The 25,199-nt window shown below is 41.3% G+C and overlaps 1 protein-coding gene across 3 annotated transcripts in view; it reads left to right on the top strand.

The window, feature by feature from the left end:
* MCC (MCC regulator of WNT signaling pathway) overlaps positions 1–25,199 on the top strand; it is a 269,529-nt gene that overhangs the window by 141,758 nt on the left and 102,572 nt on the right. For all 3 annotated transcript variants that reach the window (XM_081295185.1, XM_081295186.1, XM_081295187.1), the window contains 2 exons: positions 7,373–7,486; positions 22,126–22,268. In XM_081295185.1, the coding sequence (XP_081151311.1) occupies positions 7,373–7,486; positions 22,126–22,268 (257 nt within the window). The remainder of the gene's footprint in view (positions 1–7,372; positions 7,487–22,125; positions 22,269–25,199) is intronic.

Below are 25,199 nucleotides of genomic sequence, written 5' to 3'. Positions count from 1 at the left end.
CTTAGAATTTCAGCCAAGGTTTAAAAACGAACTCAGGGACCACTGGCCTTTCATTGAAATGATCAGGTAAAATGAAAGACAAAAAAACTGCTGCTTTCTGACTTGACAGAGGGCAACAAAAAGTGATTTGCATACGGTGAGCAATCTTACAGATGATGTTTAATGAGTTCAAAGTTACAAGACTGTGAGCAGCATTTCTCCAAATACTACACAGCAGGTGCCCCTAGCTGGAATTCTAGCAGCAAATAGGAATGTTCCAGTCCTGGAAGCCACTGAACAGGCCTGATTGTGTCCATCTGGCAGGAAGAACTACCCTTTTGCCAGGGATTTTGTTCTTTGTGTATCTGAATTAGAGCCCCTGGGGTGTGGAGAGTCTAGGAGGGGAAACTGAATGAGCCTACTTCCTGGTATGCCCTTGTCTCCTGCTGGCAGCAAGGACAGCTGGGACATTTTGCATTCATCCACTACCCACCAGCTCTTGATTGCCATTTGGGAAAGGAAGAAGCCTCTGGATAGAGAACCAGGAAATCTGAATTTGATGAGCCTTGTTTCTCTTGGTCTCAGTTTCACAACAAGGGAACTGAACTAGACATTCTCAATTCCCCTGCCCGTGCTTGGACTGTTTGGGATTCTGAGTGCTTGTTCCATTTCTAGGGAAAAGATCTTTCTGGTATTTAATGAAACTCCCTGGAGTGGTTTAGCTTTAGTAGGTCTTTTCTGGGACAAATAAAATATGCAAAAGCCCTCATGCAGAACTCAGGGTGGGGCCTGGGCAGGTGAGCATGCAAGGCATACATGCTCACAGGTTTAAAGCCAGAGCCTTAGAAATGGTCTGGTAGAAATCCTTCTCTAAAGGTTAATTTAAAAAAAAAAAAAATGTGCAGGGAATTAAGGAGAGTCACCCAGATTCACACCAAGCAGAGCCCCAAGCTTTATTGCCATTAGAAGGCCTGCCTTGCCGCCTCCTCTGCACCCACCTGAGATCCTTTGGTGCTGCTCATCCATGGAGAGAGCCTGACCCTCCTTCTCCCCAAGTCTCCCTCTCCAGTGCACATACATCGCCTCCAGCCCACATCCTTCCACTCACCCTCAGACATGGCACACTGACAAACTTCATATATCCCAAAGGCAAGAGAGAACAGCAAGGCATGGAGCTGACAGTGTCTGGAGGCACACAGCAGAGCAGATTTGAGCAGCAAGTGCCTGTGTCTTAATAGCTCTTCGACTGTTTACTACTCTTTAGTCCTTGGGCTGATCTGTCCCTCCTCTGTGACTTGGTTTCCTCAGTTGTCAAAAGAGGTAATAATACCTATCTCATGGCATTTTGGTGAGTGGGGATAATCAATCAGCAAATGGTAACGATTAATATTATTTCTTCTATTATTATCCAATTACCTAGAGTTCTCAGGACTCTGCAACTGATGGAATTGGGAAGGTGCACAAAGCACATAGTTCAGAACCTCCCAAGAATCTGTGTTCGGCAGAGTTGAGATGCACTTGTTTCTTCCACAAAGAGGTTACTGGATGAGAGAAGTCGGCAGAACATATTGTCATCACTAATATAGAAATGGTGTGCACATGGTATCTGAAGGGCAGAGGCTGTTAGGAGGACGGAATAGTAATGGGACAGAAATGGAGGCACTCAGCAGGTATGATACAAACACCTGAGCAGTTTGTCCTGATTGTGCTCACCCCCAGCAAGGCAGGAAAGACTGGCTCAGCCTGGAAAGAGACTCTGCAGATAGACTCGTCCCTCTGTCCAGCTGTGGGAGTCTTTGGCACTTTGAAAATGGAGCTAGTCAAAGGTTTAAATCCCAGAAAGATAAACACAATGATGAGTTTAGAATTTGACAGGCTAGATCCATGTCCTGTGGTCCATGAGGAAAGTACTTGTCCCTTGGCAACTTGGGAATCATAGATTCCCTCAGGCCAGGGTCATGGTGTGATGGTGCCAGTCAAATGAGATGAGGCGTGAGGGAGCCCCATGGAAGTGGACGGTGCGGGCTTGCCTTGGCCACTTCTATTGCCAGTAATAGCAAACTGGAGGTGCACCTTATAACCCCCAATACATATGATGTTCCTGGAGGGGGTCTTGTCACACTCTCTCGCTGACAGGTTCTGGGGGCTTCTTATGAAATTCAAAGCCCTTTGTCTCATAGCTGACGTGTAACTGGATAGACATCTGTCCACTTAGCCCAGGAGAAACCACCAAGAGAGGCTGTCACGAGAGCACTGCTCACTTCTCTTTGGGCCTAGAGGCTTGACACTTCACCTGACGGAGCCTAAATGGGCCTGTCCTTAGAGCCAGTGAACATTGAGATTTTACTGGAGGAATGTTTCATCCAAAAATAACAACCATTTTGACAGCTAGCTTGCAACCAAGTGTCCAGGTGGTTTAGTTTCATTTGGATACACACTGTAAAGAGAGTGTGAAACAGGGCTCAAAACAGCCTAGGGAGTTAGGTGCTTTTATCTCCAGAAATGTGAGGAATGTACGTATTTATATCCTTCATTCACTAGACCTGAATTCGTATAGGAAGTGTCAAGGTTCCATCTCGACCTCCTTAGGCCCCTGGCTAACATTTCACAGAGAATTAAGAGCCCTGGCCGTCAGCTCCTTGAGATAAGCCTTAGAACTTTAGCAGAAGCCAGCAGCACAGGTTCTGGCCTCTCCATTCTGTGCTGATACTTTGCAGGTAGTAGCTTCCCCAGGTCGGGACTCTTAGACTTATCTGAGCGTCACCATCTACAAAGGGCTTAGTCTGAGAAAGTGCTCAATTGCTGTTGACTTGAAACTTGGATGGGAAGGAGGTAATGTATGTCTGTAGGGGGCTTCTGTTACTGCTAGTTACAGTTAATCCATACTGTCTCACTTTGTCTACACAGCAGCCCTATCACAAAGTGAGTAAAGATGGTCCACCAGCAAGTGACATAAATAGGACTTGAACCAAGGTTTATATCTGATTCTATGTTAATTTGAATTAGATCAGCTTCATTTGCCACAGTGTCTCAGGGTAGAGTGTTTTATCCAACAAAGTTTGATTCTTGTTATTCTGTGATAAGGTCTGGGATTAGGCATTCCGCAGATTGTAGGTAGAAACAGAGTTGTTAGGAACTCGGGCCCCTTTTGGCTCCCTAGAGTGTGGATCTGATCTTCATCATGCAATATGGCTGCCAGAGCTCCATCCATCATATGAGGTACCAAGCAATAAGGATAGAGGACAAGAGAAAGGGTATGATCGCTCTCAAAGATTTTCCCATACTTCTCACACCATTTCTACATTCAACTGGCCAGAACTTAGTCACCTGTCTATACCCAGCTCCAATTGCGTGGAAGGCTGGGAACTGGGATATTATAGCTGAGCAGCAATATAACCAGCTTAAAGTCAGGATCTTACTTTTGGGAATGAAGAGAAGTCTGGTGTTGAGGACACTAGCACAGACCCAAACATTACACATTTTCTGTCTCTTTGATTCCTGAAAAGTCTTTTAATCATATATTATGGTTCTTATGGCTGAAGCTGTGTCCCAAATTAGAGGCCATTTCAGAATCCAAAAGTCATCCCCAAACTGGCATAAATGTGTGGTCCTATTTACAGCCATTGAACAATTGGTTGTTTTGGTAAATTTTTAATCCTTTCCAGGATTAAACCCACTGTCCGTTATTCTTCTTTAAGAGTTAGAGTCTCACTATGTTGCCTAGGCTGGTCTGGAACCCCTGGGCTCAGGTGATCCTCCTGCCTTGGCCTCCCTCGTAGCTTAGGCACACACCACTGCATCCACCTCATCAATTCTTTAAGAAACTGCCCAAAAGGACCTTTCTACTTCTCTCAGGTTCCTTGTAAGGTAACTCACAAACTCTCCAGCTTTTGAAGATGTGGAGACACCACCAGCTCTGCCAGAATAAGGGGGATACAACCCCTAAATAAGGGAGGCCAGATGGGCTTTTGTGTACCGAGTTAGTGATAAGGGAAGCTGCTGAACTCCAATCCACAGGGATCCAGTGCCCAGCACTCAGTCTCCTGCTGGGTCCTCAGCAGCTGAGGGAGCAGCTGGCAGCAAGGGTGCTGATGGCTGGTTGGCAGCTCCTCCCCCACTGTGCCTCTGCTGAGTATCTGTCAGTTAACAGTAAGGAACTCATTTTGTCCTAGCTAATTTTTTAAAGTGTTACCTTCTATCATAAGGGCTCGTGGTCAGAAAGAGAAAAAAAAAAAAAAAACAGTAGAGCTAAGAAGGAAAGTCACCCTTTGCAATTTTTATGGTGCAGCCTACATAAAATAGTTACTTAACTCGTTTTGTTTTTTTTAAAAGAAATTTTTTTTCTTAAAAATTTCATTAAACAAAATTTACTCATCTAAAAGTTTAAAACCACTCAGAGCCTACCTCTAAGATGTTAGATGCCTTTTCCTTTTTTTTTTTTTTTTTTTTTTTTGTGTGTGTGTGTGTGTTACATTTTTATTTCTTCTGTAATTGGAGAATAAATTTTAAGTAAGGCTTTTGTTCATGTAAAAAACTGAAAATTACTGTCACATATGACACTGTATAGTGATCAAAGGGTGCCGTGGTCTTGGTTGTGGGGGTAAGCTCTCCGTGGGCAGAGGGGTCCACAGTGGGATGCTGTCATGGGGGAGAGCACTGGTCTAGGAACTAAGAATGCCATCTGGCTGACCAAGTCACCAAGAAGACACCCGCTCTGGGCACTCTAGGCAAGTGTCCTAACTTCTCTGATGGAACATGCCTTCCCATAAAAGACCAGTTTTCTTAGCCTTCTTCAATTATAGATTCCTTAAGAATCTCAAGCCAGGCACTGTGTTGCACACCTGTAATCCCAGCAGATGTGTTAGTGAGCTAGTCTGTGAGTTCTAGACTCCTACCTGCACTTGTGGAAACAGGGGACACTGAGTACCAAGGGCCTTATCCTCATGCAGTTGTCTGGGATCATGACATATGAGACAGTACAGAACTTTGGGGTTACAAAATTGATGTTTAGCTCAGATGTTTCTTAATTTGGAGATAGCTTCCAGGGTGTATCATCAACATAATTGGGTAAAAAAAAAAAAGTTTGTAACCGAAATTCCTACTCTTCTTTATGAGAAGGGTCCTTTGCATTCATGATGTTTTCCCTGCCTCCTCCTGGTACCAACAGTTGAACCTCCAGCTCTTTTTTATTATTTTGAGACAGGGTCTCCCTAAGTTGCAGAGTCTAGCCTTGAGCTTTCAAACCTCCTGCCTCAGCCTCCCAAGCTCCTGGCATTACATGCATGTGCCATTGTGCCTGGCTTGAGATTCTTAAGGAATCTGTAATCTGAGGAAGGTTAAGAATAACTGGTCTATTTTTATGGGAAGGCATGTTCCATCAGAGAAGTGTGGAGACACCTCCATGGCAGTGTCCCACCGTGGACCCCTCTGCTGTAGCTGTGATGGAAATGTGTGTGCCTCCCCATGTGAGCCAGCTCAAGCCATCCACGGGGAAGCCACAGCTTTCTGCATCAGCTTGCCCCAGTCTTCCCCCATTCCTTTCATGCAGCCCTTTCCCACAGAAGTAAGAGGAGATGTGGGGCAGGAAGCATGAGTGGGCCCCAAAGTCGGGATCCTTGTTCCCTGGCCTGAATTTCTTACAGAACATTTCAGCTCTCAGTATTTGATCCTTCTCACCAAAGGGAGGTAGGGAATCTTCTCCCCATGCTTAATATAGTCATAACGTGTCCCAGTGTCCAGTGCTGAAGGAGAATCCTTAGAGGACAGTTCAGAGGCTGACAGGACAGCCCAGCTGTGGAAAGGAGTGAATTTCTGTCCCTCTTGGTGGGGGACTTGAAGCAGAACAGTCTTGGAAAGATTGCGCAATGAGAACACTGAGGTGTTTGTGTAAAGAAATCATCACACAAAACCTTATGTCTGAAAACCAAAGTGACCTTTTCTGAGCGTCCCTAGCCCTACATGAGAAGCAAATACTGCCGGATCGCCTGACATTTCCTTTTTTAAATTTCAAGCATTCCTGATTTCACATCAGCGATTGATCTGTTGGTTTGCAGCCCTGATGCAATTAAGTGAATTCATATTCACTGCTGTTGGAATTTAACAAAACAGCAGCTATGAAACCCGACCCTCCCCCACCCCTTCCACCAAAGTGACCCAGTGGAAGGGCAGGTTGCACAAAGAGTATTTTTCTAGACCTGAAATGAAAATAATCTTCCGAGTTGGATTGTGTACCACCGCACTCTGTCCATCTTTAAAGATCACATTTATTTGCTCATTCCTTACTTTAAGTCTTTCTTGGCAGAAGCCTTTAAAGAGGGAGGGAGCATTCATTCTGATTCCACCGCTTACCAAAATAATACGGCATTCAAGAGGGAATTACTCTGTGCGTTCCTTGGATGAGGCAGCAAAGGCAGGTGAAAGCCCTGACTGAGAGGTCAGAGGTTTGCAGGTGTTGCTCTGGGATCACTGAGCTGAGCGGGTCTTATAAGCAGTACTGTCCCTATGCCAGAAAGTCACCAAAGCCCCATGTGGGGCAGGACTGTATGCAGCTGAAGCACAGTCTTCAGAATGTGAAGTTGATCAGGTTGAGATGGGAGTGCGTGGTGCCCTTTGCTAATCTGTCTGAGAACATTCTTCCTGGCTCCAGTTAATCTGAAAGGGTTGGCTGGGGAAGGATAGCTGCATGGGTTCTGAGTTTGTCTTTCACAGCATAATGGATCAGAAGTCTGGTTCTGCTCTTTGCAGAGGTTTGGCTAACACATAAGAAGCGTCTATCTGGCTGATCCAGGCTGACCAGGGGGCAAGGAGAAAGAAGAAACTGACAAGAAAATAAGTGGACCAACTCTTTTAAGAGGAGACTCCAAGAAAAAGGAGCTCTCCCTTTTTTTCCTTAATTAGCCCCTGGCTCTTGTATTTGGAGCAGTTTGGGGGACTGAATTGCAAAAAAAAAAAAAAAAAAAAAAAAAAAAAAAAAAAAAAAAAAAAAAAAAAAATTTGATTTGCCCAATTCAACTTTCACACTTTCCAAAAGTAAAGTTGATTTGGTTTTGCCTTTTCCTTGCATTCATGCTAGTTCTTAATATCATCCTATCAGGAAAAAGTCCTTGGAATACAGAGCCTTGCTCTCTAGTCTGATTTTACCATCCAAAATTAGGTCCTACTGCCCATACATGATTTTTCCCTGGCACCTCTAGGTTGGCCATATAACCCAGCTTGCCTGTGACATCTTATTTATGTCCACTGTCCCATGAGATTAATACACATTTGTTCTCAAAAGTGTCCACTTTGGGATGATGCATTTTTTTACTTGGTTTCACTAATTACAGGGAATGAAGGGAAGGAAATGAGTTTCTGCGGCAAAGACTGACCCCGTTCTTTCTTTCTGTCACCACAGCTCCATTTGGCAGCCCTGGCATCACTCAAGGGAGATATAGTGGAGCTTAATAAACGTCTTCAGCAAACGGAGCGCGAACGGGATCTTCTAGAAAAGAAATTGGCCAAGGCACAGGTAAGGGATCTGGAATGTGGTGGTTGTTGTGTGTGTTAACTTCTTTGTTTAAAAATAAAACATGTATAGAAATTTCCACAAAACCAAATTTGACTTAATAATCAAATATTCTGTCTGTTTGGGTTGCAGTAACAGACACCATGGACGGAATGGCTTAAATAACAAGCATGTATTTCCCACAGTTCTGGAGACCAGGAAGTCAGGGTGCCTGCCAGTTTGGTTCTTGGTTTCTCTTCCTGGTTTGCAGACTCACATTCTTCACTGGGTCTTGTGGAGTGTCAGTCTCTCCTGTGTCCTCTTCAGATGGCCATTAATCCCAGTCATGGGGGCTCCACCCTCACCTAACAAATGCCCCACCTCCTAACACCATCATATTGAAGGATCAGACTTCACCATATGAATTTGGAGGTGGGCACACTAACATTTTTTAACATGCACTCTACTGCCTAAATCAAGAAACAGAATTTTCCTGTTACCCTAAGAGCCTCCTGTGTCCCATCTCAATCTCCACACTTTTCTTCCCACAAAGGAAACCACCAGGATGACATTCAGAATAACGTTTCTTGCTTCTTTACAGTTTCACTTAAGTTAGCATCCCTAGACCTGTAAATTTGCATCCCTATTCTTATCTTGCCATTTAAAAAAAATAGATGTTTCCTTTAAATATTTTCCTCTATGGGTGTTTCCTCCATTCTTTATTTGCTTTTTCATTTATTTGTTAAGCCTGGCTGTTATACCTGTAGACTTTCCTACAGTCCAGATGTTGCTGGCTGCACACTCCTGGTGCAGTTCAACATGTTCCTCTGTATTTCCTGATAATTGACAGCTGAATCCTGAGGCACGATCAGATTCATGTCCAATTCCTCTGGCAAAACTGTAGAAAGTATGTTCTTCACCAACAGGCACATAATGCCTGGTTGTTATCGTTATGTGATGTCAGCAGCTGTTGCTACTTAATGCCTAGGTTCATTACTTCATTAGGACTTGCAGAATCATGATACTTAAGCTCTACCATTTCTCTGTTTTTAATGGGAATACTTTTATACAGAAATTTCCTGTCTTTTATTTGTTGAAACATAGTCTAGTTCCTAGAAGAAAAACAAAATAAAAACATGAATCTTCCTATTTAACAAGATAAGGGATCGATTCCCTGTGATCCTATGAATGTGCCCATTTATTATTATGAATTTATGGATTTAGATATATTTCAATTTTAATCCATTATAATTATTTTCTTTGTAAAATGGCTCAAACTATATTATCTTTAGCTAGTAAGAGTCTCTTTAAGCTGGTTCCTGAGTCGTATAGCCTAAACTAGTTATTTCAGGCTCCTAGACTACATTTCTTGTCCTGAACCTAGAATTAATTATTCTCCAAGTAACCATAACTTTTCTCAGCAGAAAATGATATTTCAAGACTGGGTACTAAGAATACTTATTTCTTGTAGGTTCTTCATTATATTTGGATCTCTTTAATAGATGATCCAGAAAATTATTTATTAATTTATGTACATATGTACCTGCAGAATTTAAGGTATACATAAAATTTGAGATAAAATGCCTTAGGAATTCATGCTAATATTTCCAATGGGTATCTTTATTCATTTTCTTTTCTTTCTTTTTTTGCACTAAGGATTGAACCCAGGGGCATTTTACCACTGAACCATATCCCTAGCCCTTTTTATTTTTTTTATTTTGAGACAGGGTCTTACTAAGTTGCTGAGACTGGCCTTGAACTTGTAATCTTCCTGTCTCAGCCTTGGGAGTTGCTGGGATTATAGGCATGTGCCACTATGCCTGGCTCAATTTCTGTATTTTATCTTTATCTCTTTTCTTTCCTGGCTCTTAAGGTTACAAGGGGTAGTAGAATTATGATATTTCATAATCACTCATTTGCTGTATCCACGTTCAGTATAGTCTCAGGGTAATAATGTCAATACCACCATAACCACTGTAGTTACTGAGATGAGTTTAAATATTTTGTCGTCATTCTCCTCATTCTCAATTCCTTTGCAGTTGAACTGTAGCCACGCTATCCGACCATATGGCCACCACATTTTGTATTCTTTCCCTTTTAGTTCTCCTTCAGTCTTCTACAAGTAACCAAGTTTAATGTTCACCAGGATTCTTATAATGGCAGTGTTTTCTCCATTTTTAATAGATTAATGAATTTATTTTGCCTGAAGCTTATTTTCTAATAGATTCTTCCAAGTGGACCTGTGGGGATAATTTCCCCAGAATTCTTGCATGTTAATAAGAATGTATCTGTTTCTCTTCATACTTAAAAGGTACTTTGGGCTGGGGTGTATTTCAGGGTAGAGTGCTTCCCTATTATGAAGGGGGCCCTGGGTTCATCCTAGCACCATGTAAGAGAAAAAGAAAGACACTGCTGGAGGCTAAATGCTTGGCTCATCTTTTCTTTCTATGAATATGTTGGTTTATTTTCTTTTGGCAGAGAGTGCTGCTGTCAAAGCATGATGAGAATCTAACTTTCTTTGCCTTTTAAGTTACTTGCTTACTGTGGCTATCCAAAGGATCCCTCCCATCCTACATATCTTTCTTCCTTCCTTTGAGTGCATCAATAATTCTGGCTTGATATTTTCTGGTTTGCTATGTATTCTTCTGATTATATTTTTTAAAAAAAATTTTTTAAAGTTGTTGTTAGAACTCTATTTATATGTGGTGTTGAGAATTGAACCCAGTACCTCAATACATGCTAGGCAAGTGCTGCACCGCCGAGCTCCAACCCCAGCCGCCTGATTATATTTTTTAGTCATCTTTTCTATTTCAGGGACATTTTAAAAAAATTACATTGCTGGGCTGGCCTGTAGTTCAGTGGTAGAATGTTTTCCTAGCATGTGTAAGGCCCTGGGAAAAGCTCACACATGAATATGAGTTTTATTCTCTTCTTTTGATTTTTAAGATCTCCTATTATTCATATGTTAGATCGCATTCATCTTTAACATATGGCATGATCTCAAATCCTTTATATCTCTTCCTTTTTTGAATTTAATTTTTGCCCTGCTCTTCATTTCTTGTTTCTCTTGAGGCGTTCTGTTTTCTGTTCCTCTTTGGTTTCTTCTAGTTTAGTTCTCACTTTTGACATGTATTTTTATCTTATTTCTGATTATTTTCTGTGTTCTGGCACTTAAGTTCTGAATTTTTCAAATTCCAAATTCTGTTCTTTCCTTAAAGTTGTAGTTCACTTTAAAATAGCAGGTGAGGCCTGGGATGTGACTCAGTGGGAGAGCACTTGGCTGGCCTGCCTGAGGCCCTAGGTTCCATCCCCAGCACTGCAAAAAGAAAAAGAAAGTAGCCTATTGTTTGAGAGGCTTTTCCTTTATTCCATGTCGTGGCATAATTTCATGGTTAGTAGGGATGTTATTCTGTTCTCTTTTTAGTTTTCTTATTACAATGTATAAGTTTTGACTTCTTTGTTTTTAATTTTTATGTGAAAAATAGTTCCCTTAGACTTTCAGGAGGCCGAGTGAAGAAGGGCCTCTAAGGCCATGGGCTTTCCTCTGGTGAGAACTGGGGCAGCTGGCTTCTGACGCTGCCTGGCTCTTTCCTTTCACCTACTCTCATCAGGATCTTTTCTCTCCTGTGTTCGTGTGTTCCACATCCTGCTCTGTTTGGTTTTACTCCCACCATTTCCTGGCAGGGAGCTCTGGGACTGGTCTTGAGAGCTCAGTGGGATGGGACTCTTCAGATCTTTGGGGGGCCCCTTGCACCTACACTCTCTTGGGAGGAGTAACTCGTCCTAGTTTCATCTGCTGCTCTCGGATTGGCCTCCTCGCTTTCCTGTGAGTGCCGATGGGTTATTTGGGGTTTTCCACTCTCACATCCACCAGCCTCTTTGCTTCCTCTGATTCTGCCCACATATGCCACTCAGATCTACGAATGGTGTTGGTCCTTACCTGATTGGAATTTTTTGTTCCAAAGGACACCCTGGGACTCCTTACACCTGAGCTATATCCCTAGTCCTTTTTAAATTTTTAATTATGAAACAGGGTCTCACTAAGTTGCTAGGGCCTCATTTGTGATATGAATGCCCCCCCCCTTTTTTTTAATGTGGTAATTCAGAGTTTAAAAAAAAAATTAAAAGCTTGTCCAGCCATCTTTCCATAATGCTCATATGTCTCATAACCACAGATGGGTTGAGTGGGCTGAGGGGATGTGGAAGGCTCTTTGTACTTCAGAGCATCCACTCCCACATTCGCCAGGTGACCTGCAGAGATTATGTGCTTGACCAAACTCAGGTGAATAGCTTAGAAGGCCCCCAGTGCTTTTTGCTCACTCTAGGAGCAGAAATGTTCAGTTTTTATTTAGATGAAAATTTTACTTTAAACATTTCCTTCTGATTATCAAAGTAATAAAGTAGTGCTATAATAGACTTGAAATCAGCATTATACTATTTAAGTGACTGTCTCAGATAAATAGAAACTTGTTAAAATGCTTCTTTTAAAAAAGAGAAAATGGTAATTTTTTGTCTCAAAAAAAATAAAATGGCATTAAGTGACTCCGTTTTCTAATTTATACCCATTTAAAGCCAAGTTGGCTTTAAATGGGTATAAATTAGAAAACTGCTATTAATAGTTCTTATTGGTAAGATACTTTTGTTAAAGAAAAATAATTATGCATGCTTTTAACTGAGAGCTGGCCTCTACCACAGTCTTGGATTTTTTTTTTCTTTATATTTGGGTACTGGAGATTGAACCCAGAGACTCCTTACACCTGAGCTACATCCCTAGTCCTTTTTAAATTTTTAGTTATGAAACGGGGTCTCACTAAGTTTCTAGGGCCTCCTCACTAAGTTGCTGAAACTGGCCTTAAATGTGTCAATCCTCCTGTCTCAGCCTCACAAGTTGCTGGGATTTCAGGTATGTGTTACCATGCCCAGTCAGTCTTGGATCTTAAAGGGTAACCAGGAATGTATTAGGTGTTAGCCTGGGAGGAGAAAGCCACTTAAGCAGTGGATGGTGAGAGGATAATAGAAAACTTGGTTCTGCCCAAGATTGACTCAGCTCCCTTTCGACTTACTTATGATTAAGCCATACTTGCATAATAGCTCTTGGTGACTGGTTTTACCCCTGATGAAAACGGTCACATCATAGTGCCACCGACTCCCATTTACATTATTGCATTGACTAGACTTAAAAATTACTCTCTGCTTCTTTCACTGGAGATGTCTTCCCAGTTCTAAAACTCGGACCCAGGAAAGAGGACATGTGAAAATGTCAGGCTTGCCATCTCCTGCTTCTTATAAAGATGAATTTATTCCAGAACAACATAAATACAGGGAAGTGATGGTTCTTTGCTTTCTGTGTCATATATCTTGCTTGGTAAGTGATTCATGTTTGAGGCTTTACCAGATTGTAGAAGAGCAAATTCATGTGAAAATTTATGTTCTGTGGGTATACTAAGTCTTACCAGATCTCCAAATATTATAGTGCTCTGATTAAAATGTAAATGGTGGTTATATTCATCAGGCATTATCAAGAGAGCTTCAACATCTGTTGAATAGTTATTAATGGTGACTGGAGCTGGTTGAATAAAAGAAGGTTCATTATGTATGGTCACGGGATCAATCTGTAAGTGGATTTTTGAGAATACTGAGTGATAGGAAAGGAAGTGCTGAGTAAAGGAATCCGGTATCAGTAGGATAAGGAAGACAAAAATACCTCTGCATTGATTTTCTGTTGTTGTGTAACAAATTCACAAATGCAAACTTCATGGCTACAAGAAACGCCCAACTCCCCTCCCAGGCTAAACAGGTGCACAGCTCCCACATGCATTCACACCCATATTCCACAACCAGGTGGAGACTGGCATTGTGAGAAACCAGTGAAGATTATACATCATCCTGGCTTGATTCTTTTGGTATATTTGCCATTTATTTGGTACCAACAATTATTTTTAATTAACTAACTTTACTGCATTTTTAAAGTACAACAGAAGGAGATACATCAAACGGCTTATGGGCCCATATGAAATCAGTCAGTAGTAATATGGAAATAATAATAATTATTATTATTATTATTATTTTCTACCAGGGATTGAACTCAGGGGCATTTAACCACTCAGTCACATCCCAGCCCTCTTTTGTATTTTATTTAAAGACAGAGTCTCAGTTGCTTAGAGCCTCCCTAAGTTGCTGAGGCTGGCTTTGAACTGGCTGTGATCCTCCTGCCTCAGCCTCCCAAACTACTGGGTTTCCAAGTGTGTGCCACCGCACCAGCAATATCTATTTCTAAGCCCTCTGTCCTTGGAAAGCAGGTCTCCTGGAATTTTCTACCTCTTGGCTCCCAGAAAGAGAACATACCATTTTCATGAAATTAAATGGAGCTAGTGTTTCTCTTATCAGTGTATAGCTTTCTGAGATAAAAATATAATTTGCAGGGCTGGGGATGTGGCTCAAGCAATAACGCGCTCACCTGGCATGCATGGGGCCCTGGGTTCAGGACTCAGCACCACATAAAAATAAAATAAAGATGTTGTGTCCACCGAAAACTAAAAAATAAATTTAAAAAAAAATATATATATATATAGTTTGCAATGTATTTTATTTGTTAGGGTTCTCCCCCGTCTTTTCTTACTCTCTTTGGTAAAGTGCTCTCTAGTTGTTCTGCTTTTCAGTGTTATCTGTATTTCTCTTTATTCAGCTTGCTTAATTTTCCTCGCCTTCCTCATAGAGGAACCTGGGAAAAAATTTTGAAAGAGGATGGAAATACCTTGAGTTCTGTTAGTTGTGACCAATCCACTGTGACCCTGAGAAAGGAGCATCACGCACATCATAGCATGTTTTAAAAGGACGTGGCGCTGGCCCCTTTCTCAGCATGGTTGAGAGGGTTAACACATTAATGATGGCATCGCATTTTTCAAGAATCCAGTTCATAATGCTCTTGGCTTTGACAGCTGAGACTAATGCGATGATTAAAGATCAGTGGCCTCCGTGGAGTAAGTGAAAACCCAGTGAAGAACATTAACAAAACCATCAAGCTTCTCGGCACCACCACATTGCCCAGGGTTTTTCCAACAAGTGCTCATGTTCTCAGTCCAGTTTGTCTTGAGGCTGACTCATGGCTTTATCCCTGGATTGCACCATTAGCAGAGATGAGCCTAAAACGTGTTATTCTCAGCTATTGAAATGAGGGTGTTGCTTGTTTTTATTAAACATCTTTGCATATAGGCAATTTTGCCAGTTTTTGTGGTTAACACAAGTATTTATAGGGATTTTAAATTTGCTTCCTCAACATGATAGGAGAGCTAAGATCTTAAGAAGCTCAGAGTGTGTTTTAAATACCAGAAGAAATGCAGGAAAAGCAAATTTTCATCATATCTAATCTCAATCTTTTTTTCCTTTCAAACTGAAAGTCTGTAGTTGCAGGGGAAAAAAAAAATCTAGACTTTCAATGGTATTGACCTCCAGAAGTTCATGGCAGACAAGATGCTGCAGTAAAGTCGGCTTTCTGGCTTTCCTGCCCTGGATGTGGTACCAGCCCAAAATTCAGTTTAGGCCAGGAGGTGGGAAAACCCTGGATGCAATTACCTGTAATTATGGAAAAAATCAGTAGCATGGTGTTTGAGATTATTTCCCATTTTGTTCAGCTGAAATTGTGTGGGGCGTTTCTGTTCAGTAGAGAGAAGAAAATAAGACCTAACTTGAAAGTTGTGCTAGAAGAAGCTGCCTTCAGTTGCTCCTGGAGGCTGCTAAGTAAGTTGTCATTGAATAATTGACTTTGACAGCTGAAGCTGCCCTCGTGGAAGCTGGAAGGCATCGGGGAAGCTGGAGTTCCCCTGTTTCATACCCCCTCCAGTCTCCTTCCCTGTGTCTGTCCTCATGGGGATTTGAAAAGGGAGCTGGTTTTCCTAACCCTAACCCTAACCCTAACCCTGGTACCATCAGGCATAATATTCCCGTTTCCTGGAGTTCATTGGAGGTATTTCCGGGCACAAGACCAGGGTGCCACTGGAGAGCTTTAAGCAAATGATGAGGAGGAGATCAGCCCACAGGGAGCTGGGAGAGGAAGCAGCAGAGAGGAGAAGGTTGTGACTCAATCCCTTGGTGGTTTAAACAGGAATCCGGGAGTTTTTCAGAGGTTTCTGCTTGTTACCTGGGTTACAGTAAATAAATCAGTCACTATTAGTCTGTTTTCCTATCTACAAAATGGCTTTATTATTCAGGATACGAAGTGCTCACAAAACACCAATTTTCCAGTGGCTTAAAATACCAAAGGCTTATTTCTGGATTCTTACTAGGAGCTTATGGTAGCTGTCAGGCAACTTTGTGCTATAGTGTCCTCATCCAGGTTCCCAAGCTGATGGCCTCTACCACCTGGAGTGTCACTAGTAGCTATGACCTGGCAAAGGGAGCATGGTAAATCCTGCACAATCTTTTAATGGCTTCTGACAAAAAAAAATGGTCTATATTTACTCATATCACATCGGTCAAAATAAGTCACATGAGTTTATTTAGCATCAGGGGAGGGGAAGTGTAATTCTATCATGTGTGTGGATGGAGGCAGAGTCTTGGTGAAGGTCTTGCTGTCCTGCAGGGTGCTGATGCTTACACGATGTGCACCCCGTGCAGTGCTCCTGGTAAAGCCCAACATACACAAGAAAATAACTGAAAGGCACACCATTTGCAAAAGTGTGTTGTTCATGGATTTATGAAAAAAAAATAGATGAGTCTTTTATCAGATGTTTTAAAAGCATCTAATCCCATTGAAATATATAGCTTAGAAATTGAGCGACACAACATTCCCAAACATGGGATACAGCAACAAGCAACATTCAGGAGGAAGTTTATGGCAACCGCACTTAAATAAAGAAAAAAAACCCACAAAGACCTCAAGTAAACAATCTACCATTGCATCTCAGGAATTAGAGAAGCGGGCTGGGGATGTGGCTCAAGCGGTAGCGCGCTCGCCTGGGATGCGTGCTGCCCGGGTTCGATCCTCAGCACCACATACCAACAAAGATGTTGTGTCCGCCGAGACCTAAAAAAAATAAATAAATATTAAAAAAAAAAGAATTAGAGAAGCAAAAATAAACCACAACCAAAATTAGTAGGAGGAGAAAAATAAAGATCAGAGCAGAAATAAGTGAAATAGCAACTGAAAAACAATACAAAAGATGAGTGAACGAAGAGCTGGTTCTTTGAAAACATAAGCAAAATTGACAGATCCTTAGCTAGACTCAAATAAAGAGAAAAGACTCAAGGAAATAAAATCAGAAACAGCTGACACCTCAGAACTACGAAGGATCATTGGAGATGATTATGAACTACTATCTGTCAACAAATTTGAGAACCCAGAAAAAATGAACAAATTCATGGATATGTACACTTTACCAACACTGAATCATGAATAAATAGAAAAACTTGAGCAGACCAATATTAAATAAAGAGACTGAATGAGTAATAAAAGGTCTCCAATCAAAGAAAAGCCGAGGACTAGATGCGCGTGCACGCACGCACACACACATACACGACACAGACATAATTATCTCCATAGATGCAAAAAATAAAATGACATTCAGCATCCTTTCATGAAAATAGAAGGAACAGACCTCAATATAATAGAGACCATTTATAGTAAGCCAACAAATAACATTATGCTGAATGGGGGAAAGCTGAAATCTTTCTAATATCTAGAACAAGAAAAAAATGCCCATTTTCATTGCTATCATTCAATATAGTACCAAAAATCCTAGCTAGACCAATCAGGAAAGAGAAAGAAATAAAGAATTTTCCAAGCCAGGTGTGGTGGCCTGTGCCTGTAGTCTCAGCACTTGGCAGGTAGAAGTGGGAGAATCACTTGTGCCCAGGAATCAATACCAGCCTAGACATAGGGAGACCTCATCTCAAAAACAAAGAAAAAGGAAAAAAAAAAGACATACTGATTAGAAAAGAGGAAGTCAACTTGTAACTATTGAGAGATGACATATGCAGAAAAATCCCAAAAATTTCTAACACAAAACCTATTAGAACAGTAATGAATTAAGTAAAGTTGCAGTATACAAAGTCAACATATACAGATCAGTGTAGCATTGTAAACACCAATAGCAAATTACCTGAACTAGAAATCAAGAAAGCAATCCCAATTACAATACTCAAAACATTAAATTCCTAGGAACAAATTTAACCAAAGAAGTAAAAGATTTCTGCAATGAAAACTATAAAATAAAATTGAAAAAGACATATAAAAATGGAAAGACACCCCTGTTCATATATTTAAAGAAATCAATAGTTTCAAAATACCCATAGTACCCAAAGTGATCTACATATTCAGTGTAATTCACCAATCTCATTCTTCACAGAACTAGAATAACAATCATAAAAATTATATAGAATTGCAAAATTCCTTAAATAGCCAAAGCAATGTTGAATGGAAAGAATAAAAATGAGATATTATACTACCTTGCTTCCAAATATACTAGAAAGCTATGGTAGTCAAAACAGCATGGTGTTGTCCTAAGAACAGACATACAGACCAGTGGTATAGAATAGGGATCCTAGAAATTAGCCCATGCATCTCCAGCCAACTGATTTTTGACAGAGGTGCTAAGAGCATACCTTGGAGCAAGGACAGCCTTTTCCATAAATGTTGGTTATATATAAGAGGCTGGGGAGAGGAGGGAGGGGAGAAGAGAAGGCTGAGCAGTGGATCCTAAGTGAGGTTCTGGTGTGTTATTGCACAGTAAGATGACAATAGAGAACAGCCATGTACTAGTCATTTCAAAAAAAAAAAAAAAAAAAAAAATAGAAGAAAGGTGCTGGGTGTAGTAGTGCATGCCTGTAACCCCAACTACTCAGGAGGCTGAGGCAGGAAGATCACAAGTTCAAGACCTGCCTGGACAATTTAGTGAGATACCATCTCAAAAAAATAAAAAGGGCATGTAGCACAATGGTAGAGCATTCAGGGGTTCAATTCCCAGTACTGGGGGTGAAAAAAAAAAAACAAACTAGAAGAAAGGATTCTGAATGTTTCCACCATAAAGAAATGATAGATGTTTGAGGAGATATAAACTTTTTGAAATTTAAATGTCATAAAAATAAACACTCCCTTTTCCTGTTTAGTTTTTGTTGTCCTATTACCTTTCTGAATGAGGCTTTGCTGAAGCACATGCTACAGGTGACTGTTACGGAGGTACAGCCTTGAGCTTGGCCTACCCTGTGTCCTTGTGAGATCACACACCATCCCAGGTTGAAAAATACCCTCCCAGGGCGTGGAAACCCGGGGAGGTGGGAGGAGCTGGATGAATAAGGATACTAGAGTGTGGAAAGGCCAGTGCTGCTCGTGTGGGGTGTCTCCAGGGCAGGAGAGGCTGTGACTGCACAGAATGGCTTTGAATGCCCCGGTGCCACCCCCTCATCTGCGCCTCTTCCTGCACTACACTGCCCTGTTCCCAGGCTCAACTCATATGCAGTCTGATGGGCTGTTTAACAAGGGTGTTTTGTTGGGTCCTTGGGCTCCTGCAGGTGTCGGCTTGTTTCCTCCTACACAGTCTGCCCTTGTGGGAGTTGCTCGGCTTTTCCCTGCACCACAGCTCAGAGGTGCTTCAGGGATTTTCGCTAAGCTTTGAGACCAGTGCTACAATATTATTAGCTGAATACAGTTGAGGGTCAGCAAGAGGAGGTTGATTTGTACACATGAAGCTTCAGCAGTGTCTTCTCAGCCACTCCTACATCTGTGGCTGGGAGTTTATTTTGATAATGGTTTTCCAAGACTGTCTTTTCATTGAGAAAGGAATGCCAATCTACCATCAGCTCTCCTCCCCTTCCCACATTTTTTTGTTCTCTGTGAGTCTCCATTTCAGTATCCTGCACAGCACCTACCACAATCTCTTAGATATTTTGGGAAATCAAGAAATATATGATTTTTTGCCAAGGAAGTATTATAGAGACGTTTTGCCATTTTGAAAAAGCATACTTATTGAAAAATGAAGAATATAAGCCAGACTTCTTTGCCTTTAACCAAAATAAATTTTTCCTCAATATATTCTTGTTACTACTCCCAAATGAACCCTTGAGATCCAAATACACATTATGAATCTTTTCTTTTAGCTACAAGTGCCTCTCTGTCTGCCTGAATCATCAGGCTTCCAGGCAGACTTTACAGTCAAAGGCAGGGATAAAGGTGGTAAAATACCAGATAGCATACTCTCATTCTTCATCTGTTGTCTCTGCAGCACCCCCCCTCTCCGATGTCCTTTTGGGTATCCCACAGCAGTCCAGAGGGATGCCCATGGTGCTGGTGGCTATCAGTTCATCATGTGTTCTTTTTTTATATTAACACTTGCATGTGTCCATTGTTAATTGGATTTTGTAGTTTCTTGCAGGCCTAGGAGGTGGTAGTGGCCACTTGACCAGTAAAGAGAATAAAGAAGGAAGAATAAATGGGGCATTAAGGGAGCATGGGAGCTCATTAAGTTTTGGGAGGGGAAGCAATTCACAGAGATCTCTAGCCACAGAGAACTGAGTACAGAAAACCAATAACAATGTAGAAAGTGCCATAGCATAGACAAAATCCAGGTCAGGGAATAGATACTATCCTGTAATCATTTCAAGATCTTCAAGATCCGGGGGGGCTGGGGCTGGGGGCGCAGCGGTAGCGCACTTGCCTGGCCTGTGTGGGGCACTGGGTTCAATTCTCAGCACCACATATAAATAAATAAAATAAATGTCTGTTAACAATTTTAAAAAAATTAAAAATCTAAAAAAAAATCTGGAACTGGTGACCCCCATGAAAGGGTCCACTATTTACATCTATGTATACAATATTCACACACAGTTGGAGGATGAGAAAAAAAGAATGAAAACAAGAACTCAGATAGATACTCTGTGGCAACTAAAAGAACAATGTTCTGTTGTTGGTATGTTCCAAGGAAATAAGAAGATTTTTTTTTTAATTTATTGACATAAACCAACTTTGAGATACTGTCACTTTGTGGACTTTTATTTCTTTTAATGTTTGATGGATCACAGATGAAAAAGGTCTAAGTGCACGGGGAGAGTATCTGTGACTAGATATTCTGTTAAGAGAGCTTCCATGTAGCTGTGGCTTTTTTGAGGGGCAGGTATCCTGGGGATTGAACCCAGGGCTCATGTTTGCCAGGAGTTCACTGTATTCTGAGCTGAACTCCTAGTCCCATGAAAGTGGTCTATACTTTCATCCTTACCTCTAGTCCCACTTAATTTGCTGTGAACATAACTTTGAGTGAAGGTTATTTGATGTCTTAGGCTGTCACTAAAAACAGTCATTCACATCAGCATTTTTTTAAGCAACTACTCCACAAAAGTCTATGATACAACATTTAATAATTTATTCCCTCCGACCTCATCCCTGGAGCGCTCAGTAAACCCCCAGGAAGTTACAAGAATACCAATCAAGTTCATGGGTTTGGTCCCTGCCGTGATTTATACCAATATGTTTGTCAGATGTCTTTCTTGAGTTTTTCTGGTTTTGTATTGAGTTAGGCTGAGAATAGTGTTCTTGTCTTTGCCCTGGGTTATACCCTTGTAAACTTAGCAGATTTAGGGAGATAGGAGGACATCAGAGGTGATGGGTAAGCTGTCTTACCTTCCCTTGCCTGCCACACGGCTTAAAATGCAAAGCTGGCAAGCACATATGGCTCTTGGCATTAGGAAAGCCTGGTTGTAAATGAAATAAAAATTCCTCTATTGGACAGGAAATTAATCAGGGATGAGTGTAGTAGTCAGGCACACAAACTGGACCACTTGCTCCAGCACTAAGGAACATTTTATTGTGAAAGAGATTAACTGCACAGTGAGGGGTGCATGTTGAGGAAGGTAGAGAAAAATGAAAAAGGTGAGCAGGTTCCTTAGGATTTCAACTCCATCTGCAAAAATGTGTACATAGCATCTGCTGCCTTAGTCCATCAAACACTGAGCAAGGGAAGCACCTCAGCCTCTATTTGCCTTTTTTTTTTTCCTACAAAGCAGCCTTCATGACAGTGAGATAGAATGAAATTTATTCATTTCTGTTACACTTCTAGATGTCCCACTGTGAGCCAGGCCATATGCCAGGGGCTAGGGCTAAATGACAAAAACACATAGTACCTGCATTTTGAGAATTTATAGTCTAGCAGGAAAGGATATTGGAAAGCATGAAATTCACAGGTAATCTAGCCAGATAAGATACTGTGTCATACCACTTAGGGTTATTTGGTTGAAATTTAGCTAAAACATATCCTGACCAACTTCAGCAAAAAAGGGTTGAGTTGGTAAAAGTGAAACTGAACAGGAATAAAGTAATATGTGTGAACTCACAGACAGTCTTTACAGGCTGTTGATAAATCCATTCTTTGCAATCTGAGGTCCATTTGCTCAAGATTCAAATTCCCAGAGAAGATATCTGAGGGATCCAGCTTGGGCCACTTGCTGAGAGACTGTTTTCCAAAGAGTGTTAGAAAGACAAAGCTTCAGGTGTCCTTTTGGGGCATTGTAAAAATTAGCTGTTGATACATCTCCTGGGTTGCTGGCCAGTGAGCAGGCATGTGTTTTATTTGGAGCACACTCAATGTTGAAGCTCTGGTGGTTGGAGGCCACAGAATATGGACTCATTCTCCAAAAGGTGTGTCATCTCATCGACACTTCTCTCCTGTTCTTGGTCCTAGTGTGAGCAGTCGCACCTCATGAGAGAGCATGAGGATGTCCAGGAGCGAACGACGCTTCGGTATGAGGAACGCATCACGGAACTCCACAGCATCATCGCTGAGCTCAATAAGAAGATAGACCGCTTGCAAGGCACCACCATCAGGTACTGGGGCTCCAAGCTTTGCTTTCTCTGCACCCCCTCTGTGTTGTTACTTGGGTGTAGGAGCTGAAGGAGCCCCTGTGAATTACAGTTAATGATGCTTTCTTTGTAACTAAGACTTTCCCAGTTTATAAAACACCTTCTCTTTGTTTTGTTAACCAAGAGCTTTTCTCTCCATTATTCTTTTCTGATTCTTATCCTCCAAGTAATCCTGGAAGGTAGACTGGGTGGGTGATGTGAGCCTCAGTTTATTGATAAGGGTGCAGAGTCGGAAAGTCAGTGAAATGCTTTATTAATGAGTCCTAAGCCTGCTCTGTCTTAGAGACATGCTGGTGTCCCCACAACCTCTCCAGGTCCTTTAGTCTCCAGATGTGTACACTATGTGCTTCCCCCAGAGATTTTTAGAGATTCATGAAGCCACAATCATGGCTTATATGTAAGCATTATATAGGCTTCCAGATAATCTATTAATATTTTGAGCTTATCCCAGGTTGTTAATCAGCATTGACTTATCCTCTTATCAGACTCCTTTATCCATCATTTTAACTGCTTGTAAATCTGGGCCTTAAAAAAAAAATCACTGCTTTGCAGTTACACTTAGCAGAGGGTAGAGGTGAAGTCAGAACCCAGAATATCTCTGCCTTTAATTTTCTTTCCAAAAAGTGATTCATATCTTATCTACCCATTGGCTTCTAAGTCTCCAATACACAGTGCTTTAGTTGGTTATGTTTGCTCTTTTATTCAGGGGACTTGCTGAATGACTTAACTGAGCCAAGGATGAGAACTCTTTATCTCCCTGGAGGTACTCAGGGAACAGCCCTAAGGAAAGCAGCTACTTTTCTGGAGAAGGGTGCTGTGTTCACTGAATGCTCATACAAACCATAATGAAAATCTTAGAGGCGGCTGCTCTACATTCTCCCTCTAGAAGTCCTGGGTCAGGAGAAACTTTGGGGGAATTTCATTCCAACTTGGAGAGTCCCAGTAATGACGGGGCTTCTTAATGAGGGTACTGAGGAGCATCTGTTTTCTGGGCAAAAATTGTGGAAAAAATTTGCACTGAGCTGGAGCCACACAATAAATTTCATATTCTAATTTAGAACTTCAAGGCTTTTAAATTGTATCCTGGTCTTAAGAGTGATTGTAGGTTTGAAATGCATGAGCAGAGAAGAATTTTCAACCTAAAGAAATGATTACAGCAGTTTTAAAGGAGCCTAACAGAGGACATGGGCAAATTTGTAATTTCCATGAAAACATGTTGCACTTTTAAACATTTGAGAAGGTGAAAGCAAATGGGCTCAGTGAGTTGTGAAAAAAAATGCATCACACATCACCTGGAAAACTCAATTTCAAGTTGTGTAAAATTGAATATAATAGCCAAACTGCTGCCATTAAAATACAGTGAGCTGCTTGACCGTAAATATTTATTGATGCCTCTGATTTAAAGGAAGATTGCACCTATGCAGATATCACATTAAATTCTGCCAGTTTTCATTATGTAAATGAGCTGGTCTCTCCTTGAGGGGACTCCCTGCAAGGCTGTAAGAGTCACAGGAATGTGGGTCAGTGATACAAGGCACTTCCTGGCCTCTAAGCTCGAGAGGTTGGTCATCTCCTCAGCCTTCAGCACCCCAGTGAATTTGTTTGTCCTCATCTCCTGATAGGCTGGGATAGCCCCAGTGCAGCAGGAACCAGGCGAATTGGGTGAATGCTAATTCCCCTCGCATATCCAAATGTCCAGACAACTCATTTCCAAACTGCCCAGGTCCTTGTGTGGAGACTTCCTTGTCACTTCAATCTGGTCTTGATTTATGAAGGCAAATTGGTCTGCTCAGGTTACTGTGACCAAATTCCTTCGACTGGGTGGCTTATACCACAGAACTCACATTTCTTACAGTTCTAGAGGCTGAAAAGTCCAAGTTCAAGTTGTGAGTTAATTTGATTACCCAGTCAGGGCTCTTTCTGACGTGAGGATTGCCTCCTTCTGGTTTTATCCTAACATGGCAAAGGAGGGAAAATGGGATTTCATCTTCAGATACCATCATGTTGGGACTAGGTCTTCAACGTATGTATTTGGGGGTAAAAAGTTCAATCCAAAGCCAAAAGTCAGGTACCGAATGATATTATGGCCTGAATCTATCCCTTAGAGGATCTAGTTACAGCACCATCTGAAATAGAACCTTTTTCAATGCTCTGGAGTTGTGATAAGTGCTCCTAACTAGCAATAGTTTATGGTCTTGACTTTTTGTATCCAAGGACCAAGAGGGGAAATAGAAATAGCTCTTCTCAGCCAATCCTAAAAAAACAAATGCCAAATGTTTTCTCTAATATAAGGAGGCTGACTCATAATGGGGTAGGGAGGGGGAACATGGGGTGAATAGATGAATTCTAAATAGGGAAGAGGGAAGGGAGGGAAAGGGAAGAGGCAGGGGATTAGCAAGGATTGTGGAATATGATGGACATCATTATCCAGAGTACATGTATGAAGACATGAATTGGTCGTCAACCTACTTTATATACAAACAGAGATATGAAGAATTGTAATGCAAAAAAAAAAAACAAGTACATGTATAAAGACATGAATTGGCGTGAACATACTTTATACAAAGATATGAAAAATTGTGCTCTACGTGTATAATAAGAATTGTAATACATTCCGCTGTTGGGTATTTAAAAAAATAAAATCAATTTAAAAAAAAAGTAAACACACACACCAAAAAAAAAAACCTAAAAAAAAAAGAAGTAGCTCTTCTCATTTATATACCTAAAAACTCACTTTGAAAAAGTTATTGCTGCTCATTCTTGCACCTTTGAGTTCTGCTAGTTTACAAACCTCCATTCCCAAGGGAGCAATGTCTCCAGCAGAGAGTATGATAATGGTTCCCTTGAATGCCACCTGCTCCTTTGGAGTATCTCCTGCCACTGAACCAACAAGCT

This window comes from Spermophilus citellus (assembly GCF_964194105.1).
Source record: "Spermophilus citellus genome assembly, chromosome: 1".
NCBI lineage: Eukaryota > Metazoa > Chordata > Mammalia > Rodentia > Sciuridae > Spermophilus > Spermophilus citellus.
The sequence above is the reverse complement of the archived record's forward strand: the minus strand, read 5'-3'. Positions and strand labels throughout refer to the sequence as shown.